General features: G+C 43.4%; 1 protein-coding gene across 4 annotated transcripts in view; it reads right to left on the reverse strand.

Moving 5' to 3' along the window:
• Positions 1 to 27,990, reverse strand: part of ptprua (protein tyrosine phosphatase receptor type Ua) — a 195,975-nt gene that overhangs the window by 31,191 nt on the left and 136,794 nt on the right. Inside the window, exons 11-20 of one of the 4 annotated variants that reach the window (XM_034599996.1) lie at positions 24,621 to 24,723; positions 22,787 to 23,066; positions 19,453 to 19,489; positions 14,366 to 14,504; positions 12,243 to 12,272; positions 11,680 to 11,840; positions 11,125 to 11,312; positions 6,032 to 6,104; positions 4,989 to 5,065; positions 2,651 to 2,668 (exon numbers count right to left, since the gene is read on the reverse strand). In XM_034599996.1, the coding sequence (XP_034455887.1) occupies positions 2,651 to 2,668; positions 4,989 to 5,065; positions 6,032 to 6,104; positions 11,125 to 11,312; positions 11,680 to 11,840; positions 12,243 to 12,272; positions 14,366 to 14,504; positions 19,453 to 19,489; positions 22,787 to 23,066; positions 24,621 to 24,723 (1,106 nt within the window). The remainder of the gene's footprint in view (positions 1 to 2,650; positions 2,669 to 4,988; positions 5,066 to 6,031; positions 6,105 to 11,124; positions 11,313 to 11,679; positions 11,841 to 12,242; positions 12,273 to 14,365; positions 14,505 to 19,452; positions 19,490 to 22,786; positions 23,067 to 24,620; positions 24,724 to 27,990) is intronic. The other 3 variants (XM_034599998.1, XM_034599997.1, XM_034599999.1) reach the window with 3 other exon arrangements.

A 27,990-nucleotide genomic window follows, 5' to 3' on the forward strand; every position in this document is an offset into this window, starting at 1 on the left:
CTACATCAAAAACAACTTTCAGTTGGTTTTTGCCTTCACGTGTTTGGCTCACTCTATCTACAACAACCTGTGAAAAGTCAGTGAATATCTGACCTTGGATCAGGCAAGTAAATTAGTTAATATTTGTCATGCATCTCAGAGTCACTCAGGAATCCTGCTGAAACTTTAAGAGATAAAAACCATCCTCCCTGGGATTACTGAAGCCATTAGAGTCAGTTCTCAGGCTTCTTCCATTCAGAATCATTTTGAGTTGCCTTTTTGTTCTAGTTAAAACTCTGGGATGAATAAATTCATGCCAATCATAGCCCACTTTTAGAGAAAAAGGAAGTGACACACAGAAGCATCATTTTTTAAGCTCATTTTTTTTCATTTTCCACCTGCTGGCTCTCCTGTTGCAGCTTGTATAAATGTCAGAGGAGATGAGTTTCCCACCTCGAGGAAATGTATCTTTGGTGTTTGCTCTAGTCATTGAAAGATGGAACCAAATGTGTTTGACTCACTTTGTGGCCAGTTAGGACAGAGGCCACTGAAGACCTGTTTCCATCTGTATTCATGACAGCAAGATGATTTCACACCACTGGCAGATCATTTCAATGGACCTCCCACATTAATGGATTCTCTTGTGGTGGCAAAGTGAATCCAAGCCGAGCTTTCATGTAGCTTTAACGATCTTTGATGAGAAAATCCGTGCTGCCAATTTCCAACCATTAACAGTGCTGACTAACAGAGAGCCACGGTTGAGTATTAGCTGTGTTTCACCACCAAATTTATACAACCCTGCTCTACTGGAGTTTAAACTGCTCCATTATAAGTGAGTACGTTATTAGACAGGAGTTAATGGTTCAAAAACTTCTCTTAAATAAGGCCTGTTCAAATCTGAGCTTGCTAGCTTGCTCACTGACTGTTTATATTAGCTTTGTCCTAATTTAGAGGCTGCATCCCTCAGAGGATGCATTTGAAGATTGATTGCATCAAGACCTAATGACTAGGCTGTCCCATTTCAAGAACCCTCTGTATGCGGCTGGCTAATGCGTCCTTCAATTCCAGAGCAAGAAAGGGTCCTAAGAGTGCATCCCTCTCGGGCAAACCTATCCCAGAGTCCATTGAGTACTGGTTACAATGGTGTAGGCCTCATAGACCAAGCAGACGTGTCCTGCGAAGGTTGTAACCTTTGAATTGGGACACAGCTACAATTTCTAACTTGCCAACTAGAAGGTAGTCTGGTTTCTAGGGACATTTTCACACCCATAGTTTGTTTGTTAAATAAAATCAAACCAAACTAAAACGCATCACTACAAATCATATGAGAACATTAATTGTGCTTATTGATTTGAGACATTGATTCATTCTCCAGCTAGCTAATAGGATGACCACTACAAGTTACTACAGTTAAACATACACTGACACATCCCAGAATGCAAAGCTCACTCGGATACACTTGCCGTTCAGCTCAGTCTTGCTCAGCAGAGACAACAGCCTGTAAAGGGTCTTGGTGCGATGGTTTTTGCAGACACGATTAATCTACAATTCCAGTTGGCCTTGATTAAACTCCTCTTGGATAATCATGCCACGGTTGACTGAGAATCTTCACACAAATCTCACTGACTGTCTGGTAACAAGTTTTCTTGCTTGCTAAATGGCATTTTAGTCTGCTAGCTTCGCTGGCTTTTGTGGCCTGCTAATGCAAGCAAGTTACCAGGTAGTTTTAATTACTTTTGAAGCCTGGTGTGGGCTGGCCCCTCCCGATTTTTCAGATCTTTTATCTCACTATGAGCCAGGACGCAGTCTGAGATCCTCTGGGAAGGTGTTGCTAGCCATACAAAGGCCAGACTGAAAACCAAAGGAGAAAGAGCCATTGCCGTGAGGGCCCCTACACTTTGGAGCAATCAGCCAGAATGGATTAGACTAGCAGAATAGGTTACCTGTTTTATCTGTCTTCTTAAGACTTTTAGTATCTGTATCTTTAATATTATTATTTCTATGGAAAATAAAGTTATTATTATTATGTTACTAGTTAGCTGGTCAGTGACTGTATCTTGAAAACTAGTCCTGCGAGTATTCACCAAGACACAGAATTTCCAAACACCTATTTCACAGAGACAAGTCAAAGAATGTTGCAGTGTGACCAGGCAATTACTCTTCTCTGAGATGCTTGATAAATATGGATGCACTGTGGTGAAGCTGAGTGTTATCAGGTAAAACCCTTGTAAGCTGTCACTAAAGTAATACCTGATCTTTCATGCTCCGTGGTTTGTTAGTTTTTCCCCAGCTCACTGCATATATTTACAATGCCTGCCGTGTCCCGGTGTGTACGCTGGGTTTGATCTGACCTCGTCTGCTCTCCTCTATGGTATTCTATCAGCCTTTTATAGGACAGCCCGGTGTTAAGCAAAGACTCTCGGTGAGCATCTGATTATGGGGGAGAAAGGACACAGAGACTGCTGCTGTCAGTTTTCAGAAGAGTTGCCCAGGGGAAAAAAGTGACGGCTCAAGGCAGAAAAGCTCAGTGGTTTAGAGGGGAGGAGGGGGGATGAGGGGGGGGGGATCTGCTGTTTGGAGGTAAGCCATGGTGGGCTGGCGCGGGGACAGCAAGAGGGGGCAGCGTGAAAAAGGTGAGGAGATGAAAAGAGATGAGAAGCAAGGTACTTACTTCCCTGTTTATCCGAATCTAAGAGGTGCCAAAAGGTGGAAAACAGGGGGGCGGACAAAAGAGAGAGAGAAAGAAGGAAGGCAGAGGAGGAAACAAGAGCTAGTTATTGTGATTTAAGACAAGAAAAAGGTGAGGGTGATGAAGTGGTTAAAGAAAAACGGCTTGCTCTGAGGACCTGTGGAGAGAATAACGTTCAGAAACCTCAAATCCCCATATTGCTACGATAGCGGCCAACGTTTGTTTTTTAGTTAGCACAACTTTTCTTCCTGTGTTTGTTTCCCGTGAGCCCACTCACCTTCAGAATACTATAACTTTATTTATAGCGTGTAAAGTAAAGAGAGAGGCAGTGGCAGGCAGAGAAGAGGAAGACTGCTGGGGCCGGTCGTATCACTTACTGTAGTTATACTATAACATAGATGGTGCCTGTAGACATGTGTAATACCTAACGAAATGATTAATTGAATGTGTTCTATTACTTGCTCGAGGAATGTGTTGTATGTTTCATTGTGTTCACTGCCAATGTAGGACACAGTGTGTAGCATGGCACAAAGTGAGGGGTGGTTGTGGATGAGTGTGTCCAATCACAGACATGCATTTAACATTATTATTATATATTTGAACCATAGCGTAGTTTTTAATTAATACCAATCTCTAACCTTACCACATAAGTCTGGCTAACATGACTTTTTAGCAAAGCTACAGCGTTCAGAGCTCAGACATGAACCTGATGAGTACAGAATCATTATTAATGATGGGGAAGTTGCCCTAAATTTTTTTATTCAATAGCTGAGAGTTGTCTGAAATAAGTTATTTGAAATTTGAAATATTCTTTATGAAATCTGAATTTCTTTCTTTAAATTGACATGAATGAATAAACTGGGTCATCCTGCATATTCCGTATATTTAGTGTTTAGATAAAGTAGAATTTATCTGTCATTCAAAGAATTTATACTTTCTGATTTGTCTGCTCAGTCGAGGCGACCATCACTTCCAATTCTCACTCCCAGTTCATCTTTTCCCAAACAAATTACCGCTGCCATCAACACAAGTGCAGCAGGCGTCACTTTTTGCGAGTACGAGGAGAAGAAGAAAAGAAATCCTGGAGGTGGGCGTTTTGAATAACAAACGCACAATCCTTTGAGAACTGAGTGGTGATGGTGTCACCTCTTGTGTTACATCTGTAGGCACTAGATGGAATCAAAAGGAAGATCTAAAGATTTGACATGAAATGTCACGTCCTTTCTACCCATGCAAAAGAAAAACTGTGAATGAGAGCAGAGGGTGGTGGAAGTTTTCAGTTTAACCTTTAAATAAAGCAGAGTTCCATTTAATCCAACCTTGGACTCATCCATGAATCGTCTGGAATCATTTCACTGTGGTGTTGTGAGCCAGGGTTCTTGGCATGACATGCAGGCAGTGCTGTAGATGGCACAGTTAATGACACAAAGGTCCTTGGAGCGTTCCTAATGGAGCCCTCATGGAGCACTAAAGGGGATAAAGTGACCATACACAACATTGTGAGCTTTGATGCTCTTCTTTAACCACAGCCACCCACATGCACTGATTCTGGCATCCACTACTGATATGGCCCCTTCTGTACACATTTTACATTATTTTGTTCTGCAAACTATAGCAGGAACAGAGGACATAATGCAGCCTTCAGAGGCCATTGCAACTCATGTTAAACCCTGATCTACCTAACCCTGAGTACTTCAGAAGACTGCGCGAAAAAAACTGATCCAAGGCTGTTGAGAGCTCTTCAAGTGACCCTTCCATTGTGAGGGAGCAGCAGAGATCACAGCCTGACCTATGCAGAAGGATAGAGCAACTGTCCTTCAGATAGTGTTGCTTCATCTAATTCAAAGCTGCCAAGATAGGATCTGGCAGGGCCACGAGCTGTTGCTGGGACTGGAGAGGCTCCCTGAGATACTCACTCGAGCTGAACTGTAGGTGAGATCGAAATATCTGAAAGTAGATGAAAAGATCAGCTGCGTTATTGCAGCTCCAATTGCTGTGCAACGTTGCCTCACGAAAGCACTTGGGTGAGTCGTGAGCTCAGGGGCTCTTGTAGGAACTCTGGAGTTGTCTCACCCTAAAACCTGCGTGTGCTTGCATGCATGGGTATAATGCTATGTTGTGGGTGTTGTTCTAAATGACTGTTCAGTCTGAGAGCTCACACAACGCATGTGGAGTTGTCCTCTGGTCAAGCACTGGGACAACCACAGCAATAAAAGACAATTAGTACAAGCTGTTAAGGCGGAGATATGGGATCAGCAAAGACAGAGGTGATGGAGTATAAGTGAAAGAGAATGGAAGAATAAGACTGCAGGGGACTTACGTCGATGTAGTTGGCGTTGACATAGTCGGAACTGGGGTCTGCAAGCAGAGAGTGCAGTTTGACCCGATGACGATCATCTGAAATGCACAGAAAACAATGTCATTAACAAAAAAAAAGGTCAACCCGCTCACCTCATTTGATTGTATTTGAGTTGAGAATGAGGATTTTTTTCATCTACTAAGAGGATGAAACTGGCTTATTAAAAAATGTTTAAGCCATCATTCCTCTATAGTCACATACTCATGGTGTTGGAATGCTATAACTTCACGAAGCCTTTTTCAGACATGAACTCTGTTCACAACTCTCGTTCACAACACAGAAAATGTTCAGGTGAGGTGTGAGACAAGAGGTTTTGTCTCTCGTGACATTTTCGTCAGCTCTATTTTTTGATCCTGAGATATTTGTTTCCTTTTTGTTTTTCACTTTTGTATCTCTCCTGTGGTAGAGATATCAAAAGGCCCACTTGCTCATGGTAGAATCATGAGCAAGTTTTTACTCGGGGACTAAGCAGAGAAACTCTGGTCCGAACCCTGTCTGACATTTGCGTTTAAGCATACAGCCCCTCTGGAGAATGTCCGGACATTATCTGGAGTTCAGTGCATGTCTGAAAGCAGCTTAAGTCAGACCAAAGAAAGAAACGGGATCAATCAGATAATTAAATAGATCAGAAACATTTGAGGGTGTAGTTCTGTGTGATTTCACGTCCATACGCATTATAACCTGTTGGCTTGTTTACAACCTACAATGTCTGCTATTTCAAAAACATTAAATCCACTCTTCAACAATCAATTTTAATTAATCAAACCTTAACTACAAACTACTTACAATTCAGCTCAGAGTAAAAATAATCAGTGGGTGGTTTTGGCTGACTCACCGGATACAGGCTCTCATTAAACGGTAACCTATTTTAGTGTGTAAGTATAAAAAGCTATTAATGTTTAGGTCTGCTGGAGCCTACAATAAAAGAAAGAGTGGAGCAGAGCCAGGTGATAATAGTATCAACATTTCTCCCTTGTAATCTTCAACCAAGCAAAAATACTTACGGCTAAGCAAGCTATCGTGCCTCCCTTTGGTCTTGTCCTTCTTTTTCGTGACGTCCCAGCCATCAAAGAAGCTCTGCAAAGTTAGATATCACAAGTTAAGTTGGAGCGAGAGCCGTAACAAACGAACAGCGGACGATGTGTCTTTGCTGCATCTCCGAACTCACAATTTGCTAATGCACTCCAAAGTGTTACCCTGAGGTTGTCTAAGTAGCGTCACTGTGTTAGCGACTTGCCAAGTCATCAGCAGACATCTGCCACGACATAGCGGGGAGAGCTGAGGCGGAGGGATGACATGGGCCGCTGAGAGATGGCTGTGGCCTTGAGAAGGTGGGGGCGGCCAATCTGCGCTCATTCTCATTCTGGACACAGTGTGCGACTCGCAGCTCGGAGAAGACGCCGTCGCTCTATAATACCTCCGTGTTAAACTGCTAAATTTGTGACAGCTGTTTATGGCGCTCATCGACTTAAGCTGCTGGTGCTGCGTGGTGACTCACTGAATCGGAATCAATAGCAAAAACAAAGGAGGGGCACGAGGAGACAAAAGCATAAATGGGAGGCTTGCGTGGGTCTTGAGTGAGTTATGTCATATTCTCTATTCCAAGTCTCTGCTTGATCTCCCTGCTGTAATTCTCGGTCCATCCAGGCTCTCACACTGAGGCACCCCGTCTCTCATCCGTGTGGGGGGGGCGAAATGGAACCATCTGAGACCCTGACCGCGCCGAGCCAGATGATCAGAGAATTACACCTGCTACTGGATCCTACACAGGTAATACCTGATGTAATCCTGTTTATCACTCCTTTGTCCAGCACCCTGTGTTTTCTGGAGCTACCACATCCTCCCGCTCACCTTCATGGAGCTTTGCTTGATATATTTCTGCTCGATTATCTTATCAGCTAAAGTCATGATGCGCGATGCTTAAAGCCTCTAAAAGCTTGGTTTCAAATCTCAAGTATGTCTCATTTAATTTCTATGAATAAATAAAAACCAATCAAACACTATCTGTGGTGAGATTTATATTCAAATATTGCTATATCTTTCAGGTTTGTGACATGAACGCAGGGTCGGACTTGACCTTCCACACACGTAACAGATAGGGGGGGTGTTGGGAAACATGCTCCTTGCTTGTGCAGTAGAAAACAGGAGTAGAGGAGCAACAACAAAGGTTAGAGGAATGGGAAGACAGTGGAAACAGTGCACAAATATCACAAATGAAACAAGCATCTGCTTTGCTGTTCACACAGCTTTAGTGCAGACAGTCTCCACAGTCACAAATTACGGACGACTGGTCACGAACATGAAACAAATGGCAAAATCTACATCACGCAAACCCGCACAGATTCCTGTAGTGAAGGCGGATGCAATGAGCATGAATTATTTAATTTATTGTGCATGAAAGAATGTAATATTGCATTTTTTCCAACCGAGCTCATTCCACCCCAGACAAAAACACAAATACAGACAATCCCTCGTTCGAGTTAGACATCATCACTCATAACAACAACAAGCTGACTGACATTATAAAATGTTTCATGGGCTTTAAGACAAAGACAATATATATGACACAATCCAAACTTCCATCCATTTGCCACACTGCTTGTCCCTGGAGGGTCCCACAGGCTGGAGTTGATCCCAGTTCGCACTGAGGCAAGGTACATCCTGTACAGTCTATCACAGGTCGGACACTTAGAGACAAACTCCAGAAAAGCCTCAGTCACACCAGGGTTGAAATGCAGAACCTTCTTGCTATGCAGCTTTATATTGGACACATTCTTACATTGATCCTTTTTTTTTTTTGTAAATGTGGGGAAAGACTTGCGAGCAGTTGCACAGTATTGTCCAATAGAGAGCTCAAATTATAAACTCCACCAAGGAGGTTATGTTTTCACCTGTCCGTCTGGTTTGTTGGTTGGTTTGTATGTGTGTTTGTTTGTAAGTAAGTAAGTAAGTTTACGCAAAAACTACTGGCCTGATTTCCTCGAAACTTGGTGGAAGGATGCTGTATGGATCAGGGAAGAACCCATTACATTTCGTCATGGATGTTGATCAGGGAGCTATTCCCTATTCTACATATTCAACAGCTAGTTTTTGTTCCCCAGCTAGTGGCTGACGCCCGGGGCCACACTGGGTGCGTGATGAGAGCATGACGGCTGCTACGTCTCATGCTTCTGTTGTCCTCACAGGATGCGTGTCTGTTGCACGTCTACTGCGGAGCTGCTACGTGAAGTTTCTGGTATGAAGACTGTATTTCCTCACATAAAAGTAGTGGATGTGCTCAACTAAACGCCAGGACTGTACGGTATGAAGCCATGCATCTTCTGGTCCTGCCATTAGAATAAAACCAAACAGTATTGGGGAGTGTTTTTACTTTAAAACAGGTACAGGAAGTGTATTTGTTTTACAGAAATAGACATTGAAACTGTCTATCAGTCTATTTGCTTTGAAGTGTGCTTGGTACGTGGAGAAAATAGGGAACACGCTGACTCTGTGGAAAAGCAGTGCAATTAATTTTGCAGGCGAGAATTATCAGTGTTTTTACACAAATATTTATTGGCCGGCCCTGGTTCCAGATGTTTGCTCCTGAGCACAACTTACTGTACCCTCCCCACACCAAGGGCCCGACTTATTTGCAACCCCGCCTCCCCCCAAAATGACTTGCAACATGTCTGATCAATGGCAGCCGCACGACCCGGTGGGAAATAAGGGTTATGAAGTCTGACAGCGGTGTGCAAGCTGATCCCCTTCATCTTGTTTATTTCTCCAGGCGATGGGGGAGCCAGACTGAGGAGAAAAAAGAGACCCGTATATTGATTTTGGAGGGGGGAATTTGTTGGCCCCTCAGGGGATAGCTTAATGAATCGAAGAAGTTCATCTGGCTTCCTGCAGGTGGAGGTGCAAAAAAAGGTCTTATCACCACTGGTTGATGTGGAGCGCCTCATGTTGATGTCAAAAGACGGCTCAGAGGAATAACTTAAGTAAAGCATAACTAGTCCACACAACTCCAGAAAGTCTACTGTATATTATCTCTGTGATGCAGATTAAGTAAGACAGCATTTTACAGCTTCCTTATAAGTCACTCTCCATTTGAGCCTGTTCAAAGTTAACAGTTCTTTCCGGAGTTCATGGACCTATCTACATACCTGCTCAAGCCGGCTGTCATTTGCGAGGGGTCAAACTGATGTGTCATCACATTTTAATAAAGATAAGGCTACAGCTACAGCTTCTGCAGAAATGAGGAAAGAACCCACAGCCCAGTGTTGCAGTGTGAATTAAAAAAAGATGAAACAAGATAATAGAAAGATAAAAGATTATAAAAGATGTTTGATGCACTGCAGTACACTTTGGGATGCCAACCATTTTAAGTCCAACAGCAGTGCAAACACATCTCTGTCTAGATATAATATTAAACGTCTTGCTTTCACAAATACTGTGGAACCACACGGGAGAAATTTGAAACAAAGCCTCACCTCACAATCAGATTATGGGAGGCCACAGGATATTATAGCTTTTCATGTTCCAGCAAAGGATAGTTCTACCAAACATTATATTTATGTGATTTTTGAACATCTTATTCCCAACCCATGTGCTGCTGCAACCGCTTCCACTTTCCTGGTTCCAGGCTTTCAATCAGAAGTTGGTCTAGTTGTACTGGAGCTGTATATGCTGCCAGAGACTGAGGTCCAACAAACTTAACAGCAGTAAACATCCCAGTTCACGGTGATGGGTAGGGCCGAGATCCTCAGCCTGTTTACCGACTGAACTCAAGTTCCACTGCTGCTCTGAGTATACCGTAAACAATCACTCCTACACTTCATCTCGATATTTTCAAACAGCCGGGCGTCACGTTGGTTCTGCCTGCCGACTAGGAGTCTGTGTGGAGCGAGCCTGTTCTCCACGTGTCTATGTGGGTTTTCTCCAGGTACTCCAGCTTCCTCCCTCAGTCCAAATACATGAACTTTAGGTTGATTAGAGATGCAAAATTTCTCTGTATGTGTCAGCCCTGCAATGGCCGGACAACCTTTTCGTGGTCTACCCTGCGTCTCGCCGGCTGTCAACTGGGATTGGCTCCAGCCGTCACCCTCAAAGGTTAAGCGGTAAAGGTAATGGATGGATGGACGGATGTATGGAGGGAGGAAGGGATGTATTTTCAAACAACATTCAATACTCTATTCAGCTGTCCATACGTACCCATAACACAGTCTACAACCTGAGAGGCGGACTGGAACAATAATTAGAGAAGGGAAATTGTCTCCATACCAGGGCGCCCTGTTAATGTAAACTGGTAGACTCCTAATTCTGTAGGCTAATCCTATTTGGTTGATATAAGAGGGAAAATTGGAGCTATAATTCCATCTGGTGCGTCAAGCTGATTAACACTAACTTAAGTAGACGCAAAGAAGGAGAAGTGATAGACACGAAAGAAAATGAGAAACATCAGCATTGCTTTTTAATAATGAACTTGTTGGTGCAATATTCCTGCTGGAGTGGTAAGTAAAAGCAAAAAAAGCCCCTTCAAGGTTAGAGGAGCTCCACTGTCACGGTTCTATTATCAACAGGGCTAGTAGTAATGGTTGTTTGTGGTTATCAATGGGAAATAAACGGTCGTCTCATGTGTTATAATCTTGTGTTCGGTTGACCCATCCATTCCCCTTGACCTCCTCCCTACACAGCCTCTACAACATCGCCTTGTACTGTTGTCATCTTTGCTATGGCCACTAGAAATATAAACATATGTTGTTCTGCAGAACCTGCATTAGTGACGGTTGTTGCTGTTGTTTTTCAAGGACAGTCTCCCACCTCTTGAGTCGCTCTCCATTTTTCCATATGGAGAGCGACTGTTATGGTGTAACTCCCACTCTATGTTTAAAACACAGAATGCTACGTTTGGCATAACACACACACTGTACTGTTGTTCAACATCAAACTGGGAAAAGCATTATGGACCTTGCTTTGTGTGTGTGGGCACTGACATAGAAAAACACGTGAGAGCCAAACACGTTTCCCTTCACTTGAATTATGAAGACAGCCCGAACCATGTAAACAGCCTGAGACTAGAAACACTACGATACATCATCTTTGTTTTTTCCTCTCTCACCTCATATTCTTGTTTGAAGCCGTAGCCCTCAGACGTCTTCATCTGGTTGATGTGCTGGAGGAGGTCGGCGACCCTCACAGCGGGGTGGAGCTGACCCGTGTGATACGGCGAGCTCTTCCTCCGACAGTGGCGGTGCGGCGAGCCTCCCAGTAAGCTGCTGGACTCGTTGACAGAGCTGCGCTGTTCATCTGGGAACATGAAGTACGCATACAGTTAAAGCCACACCACTGATACTATGCACTCTGTGACACAGACTTGGTTCCTTTGTTACTGAGGTAAAGTCGGCTGAAAAGTGTAAGGGGGTGGGTGGGGGGGGGAGCGGCTGAAGGACAACAGTCAGCGCTTCTGCAGAGACGTGACGGCTGACTGACACTGAAGAATATTCAAACAGACAGGAGGCTTGCAGGAGTTTTCTCTGTTGAGAGCACCTTGTGGTCTGGCACAACAGATTGGATACAAGCTTGCAAGTAAACATGGCTGAAGGTCAGGGAGGAGGGAGCTTCATCTCCCCTGACACCTCTCTCAAGAGCACCCATATGCTCCTCGCGGTCTTACTTCGAGCGTTGCAGCCGTGGGCATCCATGAAGGAGTGGGCCATCCTCTCGTCCTGCTGGAGCGTGCTCTGCTCGGTCATGCTGCAGTCTAAAGAGCTCAGCTTCCGACCCTTCTCCTGCCTGTAGGACATGGCCGCCTTGTTTATGGCCACCTTCTTCCGACTGTAGAAATACAGGAAGAGAGAGACAGGGCAGAGAGAGAGAGGGAAAGAGAAAGAGTGAGAGGAGGGGGGGTAATAATAGACAAAGGACATCAGAAAAGGGGCAGAGTGAGAGAAAGACAGGCAAAGAGATAAGGAAGAAAGGAAAGCAGGATGTGTGAGGAGATGAGAAATTGGACTCAGAAGATTGGAACTGGACAAGGGAGAGAGTGAGATTTGGAGATAGCAGGAGAGTAGGGAAAGGGGGTGGCGGTGGGGCAAAAGGAGAAGGAGGACGAGGAGGGGTCTACACTGGAGGATGGGCGCTAGCAATGCTAAATTCCACTTAAGTAATCCTGGGACTACGGAGGGCAAGCAAGGGGAGGATGGCGTCAGGGTGGAGGATGAACAAGGAGTAACTTACGGGTAGTAAGGGTAAGAATAGAAGTCCCTTCTGATTAGCATGAAGGAGGAGGAAAGGAGAGAGACAGAGAGTGAGGAGAAAAAACAGAGAGGTGACTATGGTTTATCAAGATGGGCATCAGGAAGATAAATGAAGATGCTCAGTGCGTTGGAATGTTCTCAGCTACACTTCACGAAGCAGGACAAAGCATGACAAATGAAGAGAGGGCTTGTTGGACGCCAAAACTCAGCTGTGGACCAACTCGATTTTTAAACATTCACTAATCTGGGCTTTTTCTCCAAGTTCGAGAATAAAAAAAACTAAATTTGGAGGTGTGAAGGAGAGAGAGGTGAGCTTGCCACTCCTCTAATTTTGCTCCTCATCACTAATCTCTCTTAGCTGTTTTAGAAAGACACTCTTGAATCAGATGGTTGAGGTTGAGTAATAAAAGGATTTATGTAGGTTAGATTTAGAGGTTAAGGTAAATTTAAGACTTCTGAAGATGTTATTCAGACCATAATGATTCAAATGTATTGATATATATGAAACAATTATTTACATCTGTGAAGGAGTACAGGAATTGGGAAATGGGGGGTGTACCGCGATAAATTCCGATCAGGGTCTTTGTAGACTCACTTATCAGTTCCATGTTGTTCTTTGTACTTTTACTAGTGGTTTAATATCAGTATTGTTGAGAAAGAACTAGAACACACTGAGACATTCCAAACCACGCATACCACCGAAGACTTTCTGTTAAAACATAAACAGACACATAAACTAATTTCAATGCAGAATGGAAGTAGCATTAACAAAAGTAAGACTTAAATGTATTAAAACATAATATCAAGGTAACTTTAATGTATTTATAACATTCTAAGGCCTAAAAGTCAATTTCTTGACTTTTTAATACCCTCAGAGAAACACTGAGTAACAATTTTACAGCTTATTTCTGTCTTTCCTTTTGGGACTCATTGTAATGCACCTTATTGTTCTATTTCTATATGTGGTTTTCTTTTTTGTTTAACTTGAACTTTAAATAAAATTTCATTATTCACAGTTTCTCTGACACTTTGACTTCGACTGCAAATGTTGACAGTCCATCAGCCCGCATCCAGATGGTGAACGGGACGCAGCGTCTGACATTAAGATTCATCAGGCAGTGAGAGCTGCAAAACTCTGAAAAGAAATGAAGCCAGTATGCAAAACGTGTGGCTTAAACCTCCGCCTACATGTTTCAATAAATATCTCAAAGTTTGAAATCTGTTCAGAGTGGAGTTTTCTGTGCGGAAAGCCCTTTCTTCACTTTTCATTCCTTCCCATTTCCTGCGTTTCGAGCCCCCTGTTGGGAATCCTCTGATTTTCCTATTGATCACAAAACACATTAACATATAGAGTCGAACTTTGTACATGCAGGGGGACAATATTTTGTGACTAAATATAAACACTCTGCTCCTGCCTCATGCGGCTGTCTGGCTCTTATTGTGTCTGCTGGATTGGCCCAGTGAATCTTATCAGTCAGCGCCTTCTTCCAGACATCCCCATTCATTCTCCCTCTATTCTCTGTGAGGAAAGAAAAATCCGCGGGGTGGAGGAGTTCCTACCTCCAAAAAAAAAAAGAGGCAAAAACAACCTTCCTAACCAATTACTAGACCATCCACTGGCACCTCACAGCTGCTCGCCTCATGTAATTGAGTGGGCAATGGAATAACATGCCCCTTGATGAAATATTTCACACTCAGATGACTGTTCCACCATTGCCCAGCGAGCGGAAGAAGAATACACTGCAGGTGCGATCGACGACTGAGGTAATTTGCAGGTGGAGAGCAGCCAGCGGTTCCAGTGCGAGCGGGTCTGCATTTTGAATGTGCTCAGCCAACACGCAGACCTTGAAATTAAAAGATGAGAGGAAACACAAAAGCTTGGCTGAGGCAACGGTGGAGGAGTTTAGGATTAATGCTCTCCCATCCCACTAACTGATTGTAATTCACTTGCCAAATGCATTCCTCAGTAGACCCTAGCTGCCAAGCGGGATGGGGATAAATTGACTCCTCTGGATGGGATATACACACACAACAAGACTGTGACAAGGTCTAACCCATCTCACATCGCCAGGGAGACAGACAAACATCTTCACAGCCACTCACCCCTTCTTCACAATGATGACGATGGCCCCCAGAAGCAGAATGAGGACCACCAGGCCACCGGCACAGGCCCCGAGGATCAGGCCCATGTCCTCTGCATGCTGGGATACCTCCAGAGCCCGCTTCGAGTCCTTACAGGCAGCTGTACAGGAGGGAAGAGGAGGAGATGGACACAGTGACGGGTTGATCAGTTCTAATTTGCAAAGATGCATCTTCATGCAGTGGTTTGATGTCAATAAATCATTGTCCCACTCATTTGAACAATTACCATAAACAAACACAATTATTGCCAAGGAGACTGGCAGCCTCTGTTGGTCTTAATACTCTGCTTTGGTGGGAACAGAGTTTTTGACCAAGTCCTGGCACAAAACAACAAGAATATACTGTTCCTATAAAACAAACAGAGCTTTCATCCAAGCGACTAAAAAAAAAAATGTTTTCTCTCTTACACCCAGTGGAGGTTTTTATGAAGCCATGCGGATTGTTTGGGTTTTATTTGTCCAGATATATGTGCAAAAGCCCTCTGCCTTCACCCATCTGAAATGGGGATGAAAAGAGTTGTTTGTGGTGCTCAAACCTGCTCACATAAAACTGAAATTCAGCATTGTTATAGCTGGGGAGGGAAGAACAAGGCTTCTCCTCAAGGAGGCTTTTATAGCTTAAGCTAGAAAACTGCTTTAGTAGTTTTATATTTCTGTGTTGTGCTGATTAACACGCTGCTCATTCTGTTTGCTAAACAAGGACGAAAACTAACTTGTGCAGAAATTAGATGCTAACTGAGCTGCAAATTCAAAGGTAGTTGTTTCTACACTATGTCTCTTAACTAGTGCAGTGCCAGGCAGGAATGAACAACTCTTGATATATGCTTTCCTGCCCACTGTAGAAGAACCAAAGAAAAAAAAATCATACTATCTGCATCTCGTTTAATTGCAGAATATCATGTTCTTTTGCATTTCATTAAATCTCGTTGAATCACATTGAGTTCAATCAATTTGTGTCAAATCGGTGACGAATGGTATCGAAGGACATGAGCGGGCGCTTCACATGTATCTTTAATGTGCCCCTCGTTGGCAGAGCAACGAGATGTGTATCAAACTACCAGTTACAAACACAAAGGGGTTGGTGTTGTAACAGATCCTGATGGAGTCTGTCACAGTAACACCAACGTTGTTATTGCAGAACGCTGACAGCTTAAGGATCTTCACGCATCCACCATGATTCAGTGTTCAGGACGGAGGCAGCTCACACAGGAGAGTGTTTCCAGCTCAAGCCTATTTATCACCATGCAGGAGCTGCACCACACTCCATCACCAGATGCTGCACAATACAGAGCTCACTAGACAGTACAGGGCTTAAACACTATTCCCGTGCACTTTTATCAGCGACATGCGCTTCAACAATAGAGACTTATAACACTCATTCGGCGTTGGAGACAACACTCTGGTTACCTTACCAAACTGATACATTCAGGCGCTCACCCCAATCTATATGACACAGTCTCGGTGCATTGCCATGTCACCTCGCCAGGAGCATGAAATCTCCCTCTCTGTGAATCATCCGGGTTCCCCGTTGTGTTTTATCCAAAGGTGAAACATTGCTATGAAGCATGAATGAGCCGAAGGAGTATTATTACACTTCTGGCAGCATGCTCTTCATTAAGAAGCCATCTCCCTGATGAGAAAACAAATGAGGCAGGGAGTATAACAAAATACAGGGAGATGGAATCATTTAAGGGCCTTGGCGAGGTTTGGCAGCTTGGCTGAATTGGACAGTATTTCTGTATTTAAACAAAGCAAAGATGCTTCATGGGGGAGTTATTGCTTTTTTTTTTTATGTGTGAGGGAGTGAAAAAAAAAGTCTTTACGGTGAAGCAGAATGCAGAGTTTGGCTTGATAAACTGTGAACCGGTGGTGACAATAGCTCCTGGCAGACAATAGCCTGACAGACTTGCCGTAATCACACGAATCACGCTGGGTGAGTCATTCAGCTTTACGGGGCCTTATTTAGATGTCGGCTATCACTGTAAATTAAAAAAAAATCCAGCAGTGTGCATGCAGGTAAACCCAAGCTGGGAGTAAGAGAGGGAGGGCAAAGATGGTGAGTTGTATATTACATCATAACTCATCATTTTCCTTCATCTGTTTCGGTCTGTAATTTACCCCTGTGTTGCTTTGGTCACACTGAAAAGAAGACATGGGTATAAACAGACTGTCGCCTGGACACCAGACCAATCAGGAGGCTCACGTTTATTCACACCCACAGATGGCTCTGCTACCCCCCCTACCCTCCCCCCACTCCAATTCTGACACACTCATCCATCCATCCTGGAAACCAGTCAGGCCAATCACAACCATGTATCTATAATGGGGCTGGTTCGATATGATGGAAAGCTGGAGTTACATGCACTATGTCGCTCCGTGTACTGTATGTAAATTCGGTGCATGAGTAGCATTCCACCAGTGCAAAGTCAAATCGCACCCGGCGCTCCCCCTGCTGTGGCTCAGTGTTAGCACTCGCGGTACTGTCAATAAAACTAAACCCCTCATTGTTTGCAGTTTCCTTTTTATTAGCCTCACACATACAACATCAAATCGCAAACAAAAGCCATCCAGCAGGAACAGATCCCAACAATCACCTCCGAGCTTCTGGTCAATATTAAGCTACTGTGAACAATAAATCAAGAAACCTGGCAACTCGGAGGATTAATGTTAAATTCCTCTATAGAATCTACATAATCCATACTCACATACATATATGTTGCATGAATAAAAATAAAAAAAACTAGTCTTGTTGCAGAATGGAGAATATTTCAAGATAATTTGATTTGCAATGAACATGTTGCCATTCTTCTGTGTCTTGTGTAGGCCATATTTCACCTGAGAACAAAAAAAGACCAAACTAAGACACACCCAGTGGTGTAGAGAAAAAGAACAAAAACATAAAACCCACAAACACCTGTACAGCACAGCGGCGGCTCGGTGCTGCACTGAACACAGCTTCCAGGGACGGGACCTCTGTGCCACCTCTGAGGGGACCGCAGGATCATCAGCGTGTCCTCTGGGCCTGCCTCCCACAGCTGTATACACACAACTACAGTACAAAATGGCTTCTATAAATATGCCAGCAACCCACCTCCCCTAATCTACTTATGTGACACGCTGGCAGACAACAGTAAGCCAGGATTCTTTGATGTCATCACACTTCAGATAAGAAAGAGTTCAGGGAGAGAAATCCAATTTAACTGCCACCTTTCTCAAGAGCACTACAAACTTCAGGCAGAATTCAGCGGGGAGGAAGGGGGGGGCACAACTCCATTTCACCCTCTGTCTGTTTCCCTCTCCCCCATTGTTTGAACTGAGAGCCTTCTATCTGTGTCTGTCTCTCAAGCAAACACTCCTGGTCGCTTCCTCTCTCAGGGAGGACAAAAAAAACAGGAAGAATGAAACGTTGCCGTATTGTGGATTTCAAAGCCATCAGAGCCCGAAAGGTTTTTTTGCCAAATGTCAGTGTCAGTGATTCAAGAGACACAGAGTGAGAGCACGGATGCATGTTTGCTTTCACCTTTCCTCCAGTGTCTCTGCTGAGGAGAGATTGGCGCGAGGGGCTTCCTCCCTGCAGCACCCAAAACAACACCAAGTCCATGTCAAAGCCCTTAAGCAGCAGCCTGATCCAGGATATCTGCCCAAAGTCTCTCACATGCACCACACAGCTGAAGCCACTGGAACCACGAGAAATTCCTACAGTGGTTATGATTAGATTGAGAATCCCAATTCCACATGATGGTAGGGGGGGTCGGTAGCAGATTCCAACCTTTTATGGTGCGCTTCCTAATGCGATAATAATACCATATTATTCATGGGGATGCAAAACTCTAAGGCTAACGCTTAACAAAGGAGTCCACGGGGCCACCGCATGAGCATTATCTTATCTGCTTATTACAATCATTACGATCCATTATAATCTTTCAATCCGTGTCAATGCAAAACTGTGCCTCTGCAGCCCTGAGTGAAAAACAGAAGGAAATATTGTAAATCTTCTAATTACAATTGAGTTAAGGTTGAAAGCTGTTGAGTTCAAGTTGACTTTCACCTCAGAAGGTTGAGATGAAAGTGTGTTATTGTAACAAAGATGTCTGGTTGCTAATGCAAGGGGTAACACTGTCATGAAGCCGGTGATCCTATGTCTCAACAGTGAAGCAGATGATATTTTAATAATCATCATCCTTTTCACTTTACGTTACTCGATGGCATCTGTGTTTACTGCTAGCTCTGTTTGAAACAGCATTTATTGTTTCGACCACTGGGGGCAGCAAACAAGTGTTGAGCAGCGACTGCTGGAAAACAGAATGACAATTTGTCCCAGTGGCCATTTGCGGTACTACGACAAAAATAATACCCAGTCACCTACAAGCTAGAGTCCTGCACCGGTTAATCCACAATTAAGTTGTGTAACGGGTAAAAATCTATATATATTTTTATAAATTCACTGATATGGGCACAGGTGAAAATCTAACAAACGCTGGTGAGTAGTGGGTGAGATAAGAAATCAGACAATATTTTTAATCAACTTATATAAAACCTATTCAGGTACAAGGTTTTGACCACTTCATTTCTACATGCAGTGGGGACAACTTGACAACACCAAGTCTACTACATTCTGGCCAGTTGGTCCAGACCTTGGTCCGAGGCAACTTTCCTACCTGTTATTTTAGTTCGGACTAAGTCTAAGTCTGAGGATGTGGACCAAACGAGGTTAGTGTGACAGCCTCCTTAATTGTTATTACAAATGAAAGGGTTCGAAAAATGCTGTTTTCACTTCGTCTCCTTCTTACTTTAACTACATTCAATATTTGCAATTCTCATAAAGTTGAAGGTCTGAAAACTGCAGTGAGAGAAGAGCAACAGCTCTGTGTGTGCTGTAAAACTATACAGCGCTCGATAAAGCGGGCGAGAAAGAATTTAGGGAGAGTAAGACCACGGGAGAGCCATGTTAAAGGTAAACTAATTTATAATTAATTTGACACCTCATTGATGTGAGAGTGATACATGGAGCACCTTAATGAGAAACGAGAAAAGAAAAGAAGGTGTTACCTTTGCGAGCGATCCGAATGCAGTTGATTCTGGTTTCCTGTGAGTAAAAGAAAGGCAGAGTTAATGAATCTTGTGTGGTGCCATGAACACATATTGATTAGCATGATGGAAACAAGCACGGCAGTGTAAACTAATCATGTGTTAGTCTGCTGAAATCATCAACCTTGTCTGAAAGCGTGTTGGCTGTGCACATCAAAGTCACCCAACTCTCTGCTGGGTGACAGAAGAAAATAATTGAAATTTCCCAACACAGAAGACGTCTCCTTGTGATGGGAGAAGACCTCTGCTTCTCTTCACCATGTTCAGCCACCTCACCTGGCTCCCCTGATGGGCTCAGACCCCTCCACCCAAAAAACATCCACCTCCAACTCAAAGATAGAGGGGCATGTTACCAAATTAAGATTTAGGGAAGTTAAACCATTCTTTATGGGCAATTATGCTAATATGTGCTCTAAGACTGGCGACAGGAACCTTTCCCCTAAAACAGTTGCCAAATTACCTTTTTTAATTGGAAATCCACTTGAAGCAGATTCTCATCTCCTCAGTGACAGATCAGTCATATTTACTCGCACCCAGGGGTTATTGAAGCTGCGGCAGGTTGTATGTCATGTGTCATCTTGTCCTTCGTCAAGGTGGGATTTTGGCCTTTTGGGGCAGAAACGCCGGCGCTTGTCAAAGTCGCAATTTAATGCAACCAAGCATGGATAAGAAGTGGGATTTATAGTATACTATCCACATCCATGGGGTGGATTGCAGTCGCATTTTATTAAAGAGGATTTCAGCGTTACCACATATGAATCATATGAGTCATCAAAATCATAAATAATAAACTGTAAAATGTAATCATATTTTACAGCCTGACATAAACGCTACAGTTTTGAGTGGTAGAACTTAATAATATTTGCAACCCTAAAGCCTGACAAGAAGATGAGCAAAATGAGATATGAAATGTTGAATAAATGCATCAATCGCACTAAAATAACCCCACACACCTTCACAATTGAAACGTGTCAACAAACTGTTCCCCATCTACAAATCCAGCAGACGTGCAGCATCATTAAAGGGATAGTTCACCCAAAAATGAAAATTCACTCATTATCTACTCACCCGTAGGCCGATGAGGAGGTGGGTGAAGTGTTCGAGTGCACAGAATTAACATAACATGCCTCCAATACTGCTCATGTGGTGAAGTGTCCGCAAGCCCCGACATTCAAACTCGACTCGAAACGGCGTCATTTCCACCGCGTTTTAAGCCTAAATGTCCACCAGAAGTGCCTAAGCTAGCAGACTTAGCATTTCCGACGGTCCCTGAATGCACCTGGTCATAAGATATCAGCCGACTTTTAGGCTTAAAACTTGGTGTCAATGACACCGTTTCGAGTCGAATTTGAATGTCGGGGCTTGCGGACACTTGGATGACACCACAGGAGCAGTATGGAGGCAGGTTATGGTTTTTCTGTTGTTTTATTACGTCTGAAGAAGGACTCACCATTGACTTCAATTGTATTGGATTCTGCACAGTTTACCCCTGAGACTCCAGAGGTGTGTTGTGGACTCAAACACTTCACCCCCCTAAGACTGTGTGAGCTGTTCAGAGGCCGTGGACAGGGGGTTACAGATTGGAGCTTCTTTCTTTATTAATTGCGGAGTTCAGACACAGGCTGAAGCTATTAGCGTTTTGATGTTTTATCATGTTACTTACATAGAGAAGTTACATGAAACAGCTAGAGCTGATATAAACTGCTACCAGCAATGTGTGAAAGTGGAAACAAGCATTGCCAAAAGAAGAGAGACCTTCGACCTGGATCTAGCTGCTAATACAAACAGATAAAGGATTCAATAATACATTTGATACTTTTGTGATTTTGTGTAATTTGCCAACCTGGAGCTGAATCAAAACCGCATCAGAAGCCAACCCTTTCCCTGTCCATGTGCCAGTTCATCCAATAAGTGAAAAACTGGTACGAGTGACAAGTAACCCCTGATGATGAGTAATGAGAATTGCAACAGAGGGCTGAAAGGGAAAATATCAGCATGCTGTCATTTTTGCTTTTACTGTAATAGATAGCAGCAATCTAGATATTTCCAAAGAGCCAGATGACTCCTGCAGACATGACAAAGAGAAATGTTTGTTTTCTGCTCGTGTGCTTCACAAGAAAACTGGCAGCACCAATCATGCATCTTTCAAGCGCCACTGAAGGCAGATCTGCCAAAGCAATTACTGTTTCAATTCAACGGCAGCTCATGGTCCATAGTAAGCCTCTCATTTTTTTTCAGGGTAATTGTCAAAATAATTTGTTTTTTTCTTTCTTTCAGCTAGAACAGGCCATATCTCATGAAACATGACTATAATTTAGACCGGAGATGAGAATATTGCAGGACAAAAAAAAAAGAAAAAGTCATCAACATGAATTATAATATTCAGTTGCTTATGTTGGCTCATTTCTGCCTCAGAGAGGCTGTGCCAACAGAGCTTTTAATTTGGTCTCAGGGGAGACTCTTCACAAACGGCTCTCCGTGATGAGTAAAAGTGCTCGGCTGATTTCAGATCAAACAGGAGAAATTTAAGTCAGACACGCAGCATGTTGGTCCTGACCCGGGCCAGAGGCTGCCTGCCGGCCTTCCAGGCTCTGGAGGCCCACCAAGTGGCACCCAGAGGAAACTGGCTGCATCCTGTGATGAGTCAGGTACTGATATTTAGATGAGAACCTGCAGGCCGGCACACGTGAGCTCCATAAGTGCAGAAGGATTTAAGGAACATTGGTTTTCCACTGCTTCTGCCCAGCAACATCCTTTTTCACAGTTTCTTTTCAGATATTTTTATGCCTTACAGACAGTGTTTGATTTTCCTTGAAGAAAAAACTTAAAGACCAGTAAAGTTTTTATAAAGAGCTTGAATATGAGGGATTCTGACAACTGGATGATTAAAAAAAAAGGCAGGAGTGCACATTGTGATCTGCAAGCAATTATCTTCTAAAAGCTGTTAAGATTCATTTGCCGCATTGCTCGTGTGATGTTTTTGAAAGGTTTTCATGGAGAGAGAAAGAAAGTCCCTGTTCCCTGTTTCATTGAGAATCTATGCAACATTAACAAGTCTATGATTAACCAGTGGGAAACAATCGACCCAAGGCAGTCCTGAAAATGCCTCACATACATCAACCCATTTGGAAATAAATAAAGCCTTGTTTATGCAGAGGGCTGCTTCCTCTCTCACGCTGCCTCCTGACTTGGCTCGACAAAAATCTAAATTGACTGACAAGGTAGCTAAAACGAAGAGGCAGCGTGCCCGGGCTCCACAAACAAAAGCCACGTCTGGCATCTTAATGGTTATTACCCCTCTGAAGTTGCTGGTGGCCTGAAAGTAGATGAGGTAGTTCTTGGTGGGGTCCAAGGGGCTGTTCCAGTAGCCGTTGTAGGTGTGGTTGTCTCCCACGGTGAAGGGGGTGGCCTCGGGCAGACTGCTGGGCGCCAGCTCGGCCGTGTAGTAATGCGGCGCCCCTTTGGCCTGGGCCTCGCTGTGGGAGTTTGGTGTCGGGAAGCAGTCGACGGTGCCGATTTCCCTCCTCCTCACCTGACGGGACCTGTCCTCTTCCACCACCACCACCTGGTAGGCACTGCAGAGGACAGAGTGGGCCTCAGTATAAAGTCATCTACTGTCATCAGTAAATATTCAGACAACAAACTTTACTCAATTCCACTGTTAACAGAGGGAGTTTCTTGAGTTTCAAACTCAGATTGAAACCGAGTTATATTAAGTTAGATAAAAACACAATTTCTTGTTTGAATTAGTGCCCGTGCTTCTAAGGGAAAAAAACTAAATTATGCCTTGTATTTATGAAAGCAACTACAATTATGATAAGAGGGAAATTGGATGATGAGAAAAAAAACATAATCACAGTTGGAGGGGTGCCTGTTGATGCAAGATACCACAGAATAGAGAATAAAAGAGTCATGTAATATAAAACATAAACTCTACAAACTGTAATTATCTACAGTAAAACATGTGAACTACATTAAACTCTATATATAGGCCATTGTAATAGCTCTCATTTTTTAAATTGCCCCCTTGGAATACTTTTAGCACTTTTATGAAAAAAAACATGATAACTTACAATTTCAAAATGCTATATCTACTAATTTCAGAAATCTCTCTCTGTCTGTATGTATGTGGCTCATATATTTCAAGAACCGTTCATCTTATTGACTGCTATACCCTCCATATTTATACAATTTAAATAAACAGGCAAGCAGTGCTCTTTAGTAGCATCAATGTAAGCAACAACAACTGATTCTCCAGTTCTGTGTTCTGTGCGGCTGAGGTGAGCTTCACTGTAATTTGAACACACAGGTGAGCAGCTCTTTGTGAAGCAGCGGTGGTGCAGCTTCAGAGTCCAGCAGCAGATCTTTACTTGATGCGCCTCAATTATTGCAGATCACTTTTACAGTTTCCGGGGGGGAAAAAAGCTGCAAACAGTATCACCACAGGCCGAGCAAACAGGCAGGTTTAAAACAGACACTGCACTAGTTCATTCAAATAAGAAAGAATCCAATCCTGCACTGTTTGTGTATCTTGCCAACTCCTGCCGTAATTCTGTAGAGACGTGAGAATTTATGAGTGTCTTTAAAGTCAGATCTCCTTTTCTGTCTGTCTGTCTTTGATGGGAATTCAACACACATTCTACAAAATGTGCCACGAAGCATTTGATGTTCTCTCCAGTTTAGTTTTTTCCTCAAAAGCCAGTGCTTTCTATGTTTTTTCTAAAAACCCAGATTTTTGACTGACACTGATGTGTGGCGCTCGTCACGGTGGCTGGCATGTGGTGTCATTCCAAAGCTCTGTGATGTGATGAGTCAGGTTTCAGCAGAGAAGGAGTGATAATGGTCAAATATTTATTCATGTTAATATTTTGTTAAGTGAGGACAGTCAGCTGTTGAGTAAACCCTTGTGTCCTCATGATCACTGCGACTTTGAAATATTTGAAAGTTCTTGTACAACACTTGAATAAAAATCCTATGTGGCTCTTCATATTCTACTTAAAATGCCATCTGCTGCGCTCAAAGCATTAAGAAGCACTGTACCTTCCATTTCGATGGCAGCTATAAATATCACAGCACGGAGGAGCCCTGAATGAATGCTGGCGTAGGAGTGAGGCGTGTATTAGTTGTACCTGACAGGAGCTCCTCTCCCCAATGCAGGGCGCAGCAGCACGGTGATGGTGCTCTCTGACTCACTCAGCGGCGAGGGGATGTCTTCATAGTCAAACACCGGAGCTGAGAAAAGAATCGGAGCGGGGGGGGGGAGACCACGGCGGAAGAGTTAAGGCAGAGTCAAAGTCGAGTTCAAGTGCAAGAAAAGCAGAATCATTTTTAAGTGCAGTATTTATCCTTCCTTCCTGATAAGCTTTGTTTAGATTCGAGGGTGTAAAAAGCCAAGTAGCTGCACTTGTGCTTGGATATTTAAGTAATTCATCCGACATGAGAAGATACAGTGCGCTATCTTTACTCATTACCGGCCCGTGTCCCCTGTGGACTGCAGTGTGTGGAGGCCTCCCACATTGACTGATGGTGACTAGAAACAGCAGCCAACTACAGAGAGAACAACAGGCCCTTATAATATAATTAGGCTGCACCACCTCAGAAAAGCTCTGGGGACAAAAAGGTTGAGTGTTCCCATCTCTGTTTACAACAGGGAGTGAATTAACTGGAGTATGTAGAGAAGCAAATGGCGATCCTGGTACAACAGATGCACTGAAAGGAAAAGGCTCCAGAATGGAAGTGCAAATGTTTCTGCTTGTGAGGCAGGGTCCTTAGTGCTCGTTGTAAAAATCTGCTTGTGTAACCTGTCATCCGAAAATCACTCACAGGCGTTCGCACACGGCAGCTGGGGCCTGCATTATACATTGCGGTGTCTCTGACATGTTTCAGCAAGTGCATGTTAGGTGGTTAAATCCAGCATGAATTATGAAAGGAGTAATAGTGCCACATTACACTTTCATGCTTGTGACCGAAAGCCGGCTCCCCCGCTGGGCTATTCTGACTGCACAGCCAGGAGAGAGCATGTGACACTGTCGGCTGAATTGTATATGTTGGCAGCTGTGAGCCCACACAGAGCTTCCTCTAAACTAGGAGGAATGGAGAAAGATGAGAAGAAGGTACAGAGGGTTGTCCATTAACCAAAAGATCTGTGGTTTGATCCCCAGATCCTCCAGTCTGCTTTCTGAAGTGTAAGAGCCCCAAATTGCCCCGGACGGCTGTGCTGACAGTGTGTGAATGGAGTGACAGAAATAGGGCTGCGTATGGAAGCGTAGTATGGGTGAATGGCAGAATATAACTTGGACTGTAAAGCACTTTGATGGGTCAATAAAACTGGAAAAGTGCAATATGAATAGTGTCCATGCCTGTAGCCACACTCCTGAGGTGGTCGTTTTGGCCTGAACGGTCCACCTGACCAGTGATGATATAACAAACAGCAACGAGTTGATGCACCTCTTGCATAAGGAGCCTCACCTGTACGTGACTTCTACCTCACTGAAATGCTGCGGCTGGCAGGCATGTGTGCGTTGCAGCGCTGCTCCTGCCAGCTGCATCTTTTGACTTAAGTTTGTCTCGGACAATGGCCAAGAGCAATAATAATCATCTATTATTGATGAGACAGTCAGTGATTTTTGTTTACCGTCGCTCAGAGCGAAAGAGAGCGGGAGCACCGGAAAACCAACGCCTTTAGCGTAATGTTTTATGAACGTGGCATAATATGTGTAAAACCTACAGCAGTTTTCTGCTAGAATAATTTTGTAATCTGGATCGCTTTGCTTTAAAGTGAACAATAGTGGGCAAATTCAAACCCAGACACGAGAGGGCATATCTCTCCACCAAGGCTAATGTCCTATCCTGCCATGTGTAAGAAAGAAAGAAAAAATATGAAAATGATCCTCCCGTGTATCCAAAGCCACACAATCCTCAAAATGTAATGGGTTTTTCCTTCGGTGATGCCCCGCTGCGACACAAAATTTCATTTGAGTAGTTTTTGCATAATCCTGCTAACAAATACACATAAAACTAGTCCTAGCTGTTACGAAAAGCTGGATAAAATGCTAACCATCATAAGAAAGTGTGTTTTTAATCCACTGGATTTTCACATGGATCCGCAAAGAATGTACACACTCATTAACACCAACCCCTAGATATGTCTGAATGTTTCCATCAAGATTCACACGTAATTATCTGAGAGATTAACTAAAATCGACCATATCTCACAAAGTTAAAGAAAGTAAAAAAAAAAAATACTTCCTGGATATGCACCAAAATATAATGGGTTCTTCCCTGAAACATATCCCATCCTTCCACCAAGTTGTGTGGTAATCCATCCAGTAGATGCAGATCCTCCTTGGTGGAGGTAACTACTCTATGGTACCACACCAAAACTAGTGGTCTGACGAGGTCTGATGGTTTGGGAGGCCTGGTGTGGAGTCAGATTCCTGGTCTGCATGATCTTTCAGTCTGCTCCTGATTGTCGTTTTTTTTTTTTTTTGTATTTTGAGGTCTTTAAGTCTGAATGCTTCTATACAGAGGTCACACTCACATGTCATTTTCTATAAACAGTAGCTCACTGTCTGTCTAGCAGCTGTGACCTTACTGATCAGACAGACGGGCATAACAAACAGCAGCTCTGGGGCGGCGTATAGCTCACCAGGTAGAGCTGCCGCCCCAACGAGGCAAGGCCACAACCCGCAGAGGCCTGGGTTTGATTCCTCCCCCACTCTCTTTCTATCCCCCTTTCATAAGCTTGCTCTGTCATATCCATTAAAGGCAATAAAAAGCCCCAAAAAATATAAAAAAGGGATCCTTCATAATGCACTTTGGATTGACCTGATAAATACTCTGCACAACAATTTAAAAAAAGAAGAGAAAAAACAAGCAGCATCTCTGGGACTCACAGTCAACCTCCTTCCAGATTTTTCCACCACTCAAACAGGCTGCATTATGTACATAGAATTATGTTTTGAATCCACAATAGCATGGTTCATAGTCATCGAGTTCCTGTGGAGCCCAGCACAGCCACTGCTATTACACCTACGCAGCTCTGCGCGAGAAATCCCAGGTCAAATACACTGCTGCTTGTTTAAGTGGCTTAAATACACTGCAGCAATTAGTGAGTAATGTGGAAAACATAAGAAGCGCCCAATTCAATGAGGTTTGTTTGTACACAAACACAGTCACGGGGTTCTTCAGACTAAATGTCATTTGTCACCTTCCTTAAACAAGTAATCTGAACATTCTGACACCCTTATCTATAGTTTTGAATGTATACATGTGATCATCTGCTGATATATACAGAGCAGGTACCTAAACTAATACACCTGTACAAGTTAATAAATCATGCCATTAAAATCCAAAACCCTTTGTGCGCATGATCTACTCTCTAATTAATAAATAGTGTGCAATACAGCAACCACAGTGTGATTAATTGTTAACAGCAGTTGACAATTAGTCATATGTTTAAGGCACAACCCACAGGCTCAATCTGTATACCCATGTATC

The sequence above is a fragment of the Hippoglossus hippoglossus genome, chromosome 11 (genome assembly GCF_009819705.1).
Source record: "Hippoglossus hippoglossus isolate fHipHip1 chromosome 11, fHipHip1.pri, whole genome shotgun sequence".
In the NCBI taxonomy this organism is placed as follows: Eukaryota; Metazoa; Chordata; class Actinopteri; order Pleuronectiformes; family Pleuronectidae; genus Hippoglossus; species Hippoglossus hippoglossus.